We start from the raw sequence: 8,352 nt of genomic DNA on the forward strand, positions 1-8,352 counted from the left end.
TGTTCATATATTAGGGAAATATTAGACTTAGAAATGAATCATACATTTACTTATTTAACAGAAAAAAATAAAATTAAATAAATTAATAATAATAATAATAATAATAATAATAATAATCGTTACATAATAAGATAATGTAGCACTACATGGACCAGCAGGCTTGATAATGTACTCCCTATACACTGGAGTATTAATGATATCAGAATCATATGTCCTCCCCTAAGGAGAGTATATGAAGCCAATGAGTAGATGGGGGAAGGGCTGGGAGGTCATGTGACCTGGGTGCTGGGGGCCAAAAACACTTATAAAGGGTTATTTAGAGAAAGAGAGAAAGGAAAGCCTTGCCGCAGTATCACATTGCAAGAAGTTGTTCTTCTTCACCACTCGAGGCCAATAGGGTAATTCCTGGAATATATATATATATATATATATATATATATATACATATATATATATATATACATGCGTGTATATATATATATATATATATATATATATATATATATATATAGGTTTTTTTTTCTTTCTGTGTTCCATCCTTAAGTCTTTGTATTAAATCTTTGTGTTATTTTTCATCTACAGTGTTCACTCCAATCCTGAGGTTACCACCATGGCGAGCAAAACGCTACCAGCGCCAGTGCCCATCCATCCATCTCTGCAGTTGACCAACTACTCCTTCCTTCAAGCCTTCAATGGTCTTCCAGTACCTGCCGACCACATCCCCAACCTGTATAGCTTCAGTGCCCTGCATGCGGTTCATCTTCACCAATGGACTTTAGGATACCCAACATTACACCTCCCAAGATCTTCCTTCTCTAAAGTGCCAGGAGCCTCCAGTTTGATAGACACCAGGTTCCAAATCCCAGGTTTCCCTCTCTTTCCTCACGTTATCCACCCCAAACATGAGTCTACAGGTTTTGCCACTAAAACCAAACCAAGATTTGACTTTGCCAACTTGGCTGTTGCGGCCACACAAGAAGACCCTTGTAAGCTGAGTCAGCTGGATGGACAAGGTTCTCCACCAAGTATGGGTGCTCTCCTAGATGTCACCAAGCTGACGCCTGAGAAGAAACCCACGCGGGGGAGGCTACCTTCAAAAACCAAGAAAGAATTTGTGTGTAAATTTTGCGGGAGACATTTTACCAAGTCCTATAATCTATTGATCCACGAAAGAACCCACACAGACGAAAGACCCTACACGTGCGACATTTGCCATAAGGCTTTTCGAAGACAAGACCATCTGAGAGACCACAGGTAAGAACTCGGTTACATCTCCAATAATAGAAACCATAAGTAGAACTATAAATATATGATGTATGGGGCTATCACCGAGGTGTGTGGAGCAATACTCTGGGGCGCCTTCAAACTCCAAACAGCTTTGACACATGAGGAAATATCTAAAAACAACTTTAGATACGCTCCGGCCACAAAGGCTTCATATTTCACGAGTAATAACCTCCGGCTGTACCCAAAGTGTTACAAATAACAAAGTAATAGACAGTACGACCAATAGTAGAATTCTTATTATTATTCTGTGTATTCTAAAATAACCCTAAGGCTTGGAACCTTCTACTTTTCGGAAGATACTACTAATCTCACCATCTCCAGGTATTATATAGACCAACTGCTGCCGTCAATATGGAACAGAAGTTCCCCAGTTCCCCAGGGTTTAAAGTATTACAAAACATACATACATATGTAAAGTTATGGGGGGGGGGGGGGGTAGACTTGAGTTCTTCCATCTCGTTCATACTTACTTGTTCCTGAGGGGTTGCATTCTTAGATTTACATAAGTAAACTTGCCTGATGAAGGGCCTCCTGTGCTCCGAAAGCTTGCATCTATCTATCTATCTATCTATCTATCTATCTATCTATCTCCTATCTATCTATCTATCTATCTATCTATCTATCTATCTATCTCCTATCTATCTATCTCCTATCTATCTATCTATCTATCTATCTATCTATCTATCTATCTATTTATCTGTCTATCTATCTATCTATCTCCTATCTATCTATCTCCTATCTATCTATCTATCTATCTATCTATCTATCTATCTATCTCCTATCTATCTATCTATCTCCTATCTATCTATCTCCTATCTATCTCCTATCTATCTATCTCCTATCTATCTATCTATCTCCTATCTATCTCCTATCTATCTATCTATCTATCTATCTATCTATCTATCTATCTATCTTCTATCTATCTATCTATCTATCTATCTATCTATCTATCTATCTATCTATCTATTTATCTGTCTATCTATCTAGTATACTAGGTATACTTCTCTGAAGTTGTTTGGGGGGTTCCTTACAACATATTCCAACATGTATGTTCTAGCCATAGGGTCATCTAGAACATGTGCTCTTAAGAAAAAGCTGCCACAGGTGCCCCTATACCCCCATAACATGCACAATTCATCTACTCTAGTACATAGTCAGTTGAATTCTGAGCCCCTTCAAAAACATTCACAACCCTCATCGAATTCACTCAATATATTCACTAAAATAGATCCTTCAGATATCACATTTTGACGAAACTCTCCTTCATATTTGTGGTTTGTCGTCAAAAACAAAACAAAAAAATAACATAAATCTAATTTATAAAATCGACTAAAATTAAATAAATAAATGAACCTAATCTCTTCTATTCCAGGTACATCCACTCTAAAGAGAAACCCTTCAAGTGTCAGGAGTGTGGCAAAGGATTCTGTCAGTCAAGGACTTTGGCCGTTCACAAAACTCTTCATACACAAGTGAAAGAACTAAAACCTTCCAAAATTAAGTGCTGAACTCTCCGTGCCTATAGACTACTATAAATATATATATTAAATAAAAACTATTTAACTCTTTACTATTTCTACGTGTACATACGACAGAACGCTTCTCTGTTATGAGGAACTTTTTTTTTGTTTTTTTTTCCCTTGGATGAGACTTATTGAAAGAGACTTTTTTGGAGTCGAAAGAAGAAGATGACATGGTGCCACTGGCGGACTGTGTGCCAAGAGAGGGTGCTAACATCCTACTTTTCCAGTGGAGGCCCCTTCTCTTCTTCTCGTACACACAACAGAACTGACTGGGAGGATTACAAGAGAAAATATGAATTTCCACGTAACAGAGTTTATTTTATTTATGGACACCGCAGCCGTAGACGCAACGTCTGTGCATCTGTACGTTCACACTTTGCTGTTGTGATATGTTGATCTTGAAGGAGTCTCTCAGACAGTCAGTAATTCCATTGTCACCCTCCCCCCCCCCTTCCTTTTTTTTTTTTTTCTTGTTTATTGTTAATTCTGTTTTCTGGAGAGAAAAGAAAAAAAAAAGCGAAAGTTTTTTTTTTCTCACTTTGAAGAATAGGGAATGTTTTTTTGGCTCACTGTGTGTAATAAACGCTTTGCTTCAGACTGCATGCTGGAATGGAGTGGGGCCTCTCTTACATTTTCTTTTACTGCCACTTTGTAGCAAAATCTCAGAATATTGTGTAAACAGATAACATTCCAGTTTTATTTAATGTTTTACGTTTTCTTTTTCTTTTTTGTATTTTATTTAAATTTTTTCAAAAAAAATAATTTTTTTGCCTTTTTAATTTTTTGTTTTTGAATTTTTGTTGCAATAGCTCTCTCTGGTTGTCTTGGCACTTTATGCTGATATACAAATTACCACTTGTCACTGGATTTGTGTAATAAAAAAGAAATATTCAAATGGTCTTGTCCGCATTACGGTTACTGGTCAGTTTATTATTTTAATATTGTCATAGACTTAGCTTGAAACTAGACCGGATAGGCAGAAGATGTGTGACTATAGTACATCCTGCCAGATCTTGGTTGGCGTAACTTACACTAATATTTATATTTACCTTAGACCAATCACTATAATTTTTTTTTTTAAATGTAACATCTATAGGCCACACCCTATCTTAAAGCCACACCCACTTCCAGATAATTAAAGCAAAACAGAACTGAGCGGAAATTGTTTACGATCTCATGTAAGGCACGTTGCCAGTTTTTTGTTATTGGATTGAATTACGAAATTTAAAAATTATACCGAAGGAATTTTTTTTTTACACGTGCAGTGGTTTTTCAGGACCATATATTATGTCTGCAATCATTGTCTGCAATCTACAAAAAACGTGTCTGTTGTGCATTCGTAATCTGGGAAGGTGATAGTTAAATTAAGGTGATATGTATAAGTTACGGACTTTTCTTCCATAAAAATTACGGATCCGCAAAAATTACAGACGTTCCCATAGACTTCTATGTGATCTGGAAAATTACGGACAATGTGACTTGCCCAATAGTAATTAACGTACCCTAAATTTGTCCAGAATTACAGGTAAATTTACGGAACGCGTAAACAATGCAAACGTAGACTAACAGACTTTAATATATCTGGATTCTGTCTAGTCTAGGTTAAGATCAACTATTAGTTGGCTTACTTCAAACCAGTAGCATGAACCAAAATTTTGGTGTGTTTAGGCCCCACTGACAAAAGCTACACCTCCTTTTAGTGATGTCACCCTAAAGAAAAGTGCAGTGTCGGACTGGCCCTCCATAGGACTGGAGGATCCTCCGGTGGGCCCCCAGCTTTAGAACCTGCATAAACACTGATTGACATGTCTCACTGGTTGTTCATTGGTGGGCCCCCAGGATCATTTCCTCTGGTGGGGCCCAGATACCCCAGTCCGACACTGGGAAAGTGTCTACAACTCACAATTAGTGTTGAGCAAAGTTGCAGAACTGTTTGGGTTTGGCAACGTTCTCCGAAGCCGAAAGCTCAGCATTTGACTTCCGTATGCAGTAGAAGTTGGATGTCGCCCTAGGGCTGCTGGGAAAACACAGGCTATGTTCCCACTTTGGGAACATTTTGGGAAAAAGTGTCCATCTCTTTAAATAGATGGCCGCTTTGTTACGAGACGGCCGCCTTCCCCTGATATGTTTCTAAAGTGCAATAGCCTATATCCATGTTTTCGAGGAATCCTTAGGGCGGCATTCAACTTCCCCAGCCACCAGGAGTCAAATGCTGAGCATTTAGGTTCGGAGAAAGTTGCCTAACCTGAACAGTTTGGCCTCTCCACTCAACACTACTCTCTCGGCCTCTCCACTCAACACTAGTCTCTATTTGTCTCGAAATTCTGGTGCATTTGCAATAGTATGTCTGGGCAAGTCTCTCTCTTTCACCACCTAATGGGTGGAGTACATTTACACCATTGTTTTGAACCAAAAATTGAGCACACCCTTAATAAAGTTCATGCACATAACAGCTTCTTCTAGCCAATATAAAACATAAAACATAAAAATTGGCACACACCATTAAGGGGTTATCCAGAAAAAAAAATATATAAAACACTCTGTGTGATATTGCAGCTCAGTTTCATTGAAGTAAATAAAGGGGAGTTGTAACACCACACACAACCTGATGATAGGGGTGGCGCTGTTTTGGAAGAAAGTTATGTTTTTCTCATTGTGAATAATTTCATTAACTGCAATTATTGGTACAACCTATGATTCTGGTGCTTTTTGCTTTGTTAATCTAACCCCTTGCCGATGTTCTGTGCCTGCCACTGGCAGCTGTGGTCAGGTGATGAATTGGTTTTATGAATAACATGTTATGTTACCAGACTTGCCTAAGGGAAGCAGAGTCGAAGCAGAGTTATAAAAAAGTTGAAGTGTACCTGTCATGAAGTACGCTTGACCCGGCAAGGTGTGCAATCCATTTTCCGCAGGAGGTTCAGGTATCCATGGAGATGACCACACCTGGTCGGTACTGCGTACAGCCTACGTTTTGATCTAATGGGGTCACACGTGCAAGTTTTATAGGTCCTCATACACTTCATACCTTTGTCAACTGTATCTGCCAGTCGCATGATGTCGGCTGATCTCTGGTTTACAACAGGAACCAAAATCCAGATGGCGATCTGCTGGCCGTCGCTCCGTGTAATAAGAGCCGTGGCAGTAGGCCACCTCGATTTCTTATGGGCCACCTGGACGATCTAAAGATTGTCCGGGAAGCCCCTCCGGCACCTTCCCATGCCAACCCCTCCCCCGCTTTTACCCTCTCGTTTTCTCCTTCAGATTGGGCCATGTAATAGGGTTTTTAGGGGTGTTTTCTCATCTTCCGAGAATATGAGGATTGAAAGCCAGGGGCAAATTGTAATGTGCAGAGGTTGCCAAAAAGTCACCATGATTTTTTGTGAAGACCATAAGGGCGTAATCTTACATGACTGAGGAGCAATGGATGAGAACAGTCACCTGATCTAGCAAAAGTTTAAAGGGCTTTAAAAATTTTTACTATAATTTTATGCAACTTTTTCCTTTTCTTTTTTTTTTTTTTTGAGTTTTGACTTCAGAAGGATAAAAATGGTATCTGGGCGACTTGCTGCTTCATGCAGACAGGGAAGTAGATAAATAGATCAGGGCAGAATCCACAAGTGAGGGAGGACGTGTCTGAGGATCCTGACCCGGCGCTGACACAAAGAAGCGGCAGCTTTTTACCAGATTATGTCAAATGCCAAAAAGTGTGAAAATCAAATTAAATAAACACTGACAAAAGGTTCCTATTCACACAGTCTATAGGTAAAGTGCAGGAAACCAGACTGTGAGCTCCCGAGCCCCAGATATGGATGTTTATCAGCGCTAATTGTGGATTGGGCGTCCTTTGTAGCAGCTGCCTCATGTCAGACATGTTTATTCACCCAAAAAGAAGCTTTGAAATAAATTAGCTAATAGCACCTCTGACCTGGCGCGGAGCGCGGAATATGTAGAGAACCACACAGGATCTCAGTTCCTTCCTATTCTATGGAACTACAAGTCTAAGGGTACTATTACACAAAGCGATCAACGATAAACGATCTCAAACGACCGCTATGGTGAACGACCTGAAATCGTTCACCCAATTACATGGAATGATGATTGTTACTTATGCGTTTGTCCTGTCATCGCCAATGCGTTCGCCGCTACTGCGAACGACTGAAGGACTTCTTATTACATGCGAAAGATTTGTAAACGATCAATGATAAAAATAGGTCCAAATTCTATTAAACGACCAACGATTTCTCAACGATCAACGATAAACGATCTCAAACGACCACTATGGCGAACAACCTGAAATCGTTCACCCAATTACACGGAATGATGATTGTCACTTATGATCATTATTGCGTTCGTCCTGTCGTCGCCACTGCGTTCGCCGCTACTGCGAACGACCGAAGGACGTCTTATCACATGCGATTTGTAAACGATCAACGATAAAAATAGGTCCAAATTCTATTAAACAACCAACGATTTCTTGTTGGTCGTTTAATCATTGCCTGCTATTACACTAAATGATAATCGTTCAAATCTGAATGATTTAACGATTTTTCAAACGATAATCTTTCCGTGTAATACCACCCTAAGGGCCCTATTCCACGGGACGGTTATCGTTCGCATAATCGTTAACGATGAACGATCTCAAATGACCATTATTGCGAACGGCCTGAAATCGTTCACCCATTTACACGGAACGATGATCGTCACTTATGATCGTTCTTGCGGTCGCCTTGTCGTCGCTATTGCATTCGTCGCTACTGCGAACGCTCGAACGACGTCTTATTCCATGCAAACAATTTGCGAACGAGCAACGATAAAAATAGGTCCTGGTCTTATTAAGCGATCAACGATTTCTCGTTCATCGTTTAATGGTTAACTGCTATTTAACCGAACGATTATCGATTCAATCCAAACGATTTAACGATTATCCGAACAATAATTGGCCTGTGGAATAGGGCCCTAAGCATGTAGCATAGAAGCTGAAGGCTGCCAGGACCGGACTACAGGACACCTGAGCATCTTAGGACTTGTAGTTCCTGAGAATACACACATGACTTCTGAGCGTTGCATTGAAGTTCAACCATTAGGCCGGTTGCGGACATGACTTTTGCACACAAAAAAATGCAATTTTTTTAATGTTTATTTAATTTTCTTTTTTACACTTTAGTGTATATTACTATAGGTGTTTTCAGTGGCGGATTAAATGTACCCTGGGCCCCGGGCTGTCCACCCAACCTGGGCCCCCCCCAGTCAATTCGCCCACATTATAATCTGCTACTGCGCCTCCCCCCCCCACTGTCCCCAATAAACACTGCCTGCCTGCCTCCCCTCCCTGCTGGCCCCAATAAACATAATGTTTGGTCCCTTGCTGCTACCCCCAGTAAGCATTGCCCACCCCACCTCCACTGCCCCCAATAAACATATCGCCACCTCACCTGGTCCCCTGATGTTGCCCCCCCCCAAGGTCACAGCAGCACAGAGGATGTCAGGAGAGGAGGGTGCTGATCTTATAGGAGAGGTCCAAGCAGCACAGAGGATGTCA

General features: G+C 40.4%; 1 protein-coding gene across 2 annotated transcripts in view; it reads left to right on the forward strand.

Annotated features, from left to right (window-relative positions):
• The window catches only part of OSR1 (odd-skipped related transcription factor 1), a 9,569-nt gene extending 5,860 nt beyond the window's left edge, over window positions 1-3,709 (forward strand). Inside the window, exons 1-3 of one of the 2 annotated variants that reach the window (XM_069974084.1) lie at window positions 338-398; window positions 583-1,254; window positions 2,660-3,709. In XM_069974084.1, coding sequence (XP_069830185.1) covers window positions 611-1,254; window positions 2,660-2,795 — 780 coding nt within the window. In that variant the 5' untranslated portion in view covers window positions 338-398; window positions 583-610 and the 3' untranslated portion in view covers window positions 2,796-3,709. Of the gene's footprint in view, window positions 1-337; window positions 399-582; window positions 1,255-2,659 lie in introns of those variants that run through there. The other variant, XM_069974083.1, reaches the window with a different exon arrangement.
• Window positions 3,710-8,352: the final 4,643 nt, after the last annotated feature.

This window comes from Dendropsophus ebraccatus, chromosome 6, assembly GCF_027789765.1.
Source record: "Dendropsophus ebraccatus isolate aDenEbr1 chromosome 6, aDenEbr1.pat, whole genome shotgun sequence".
Taxonomy (NCBI): Eukaryota; Metazoa; Chordata; class Amphibia; order Anura; family Hylidae; genus Dendropsophus; species Dendropsophus ebraccatus.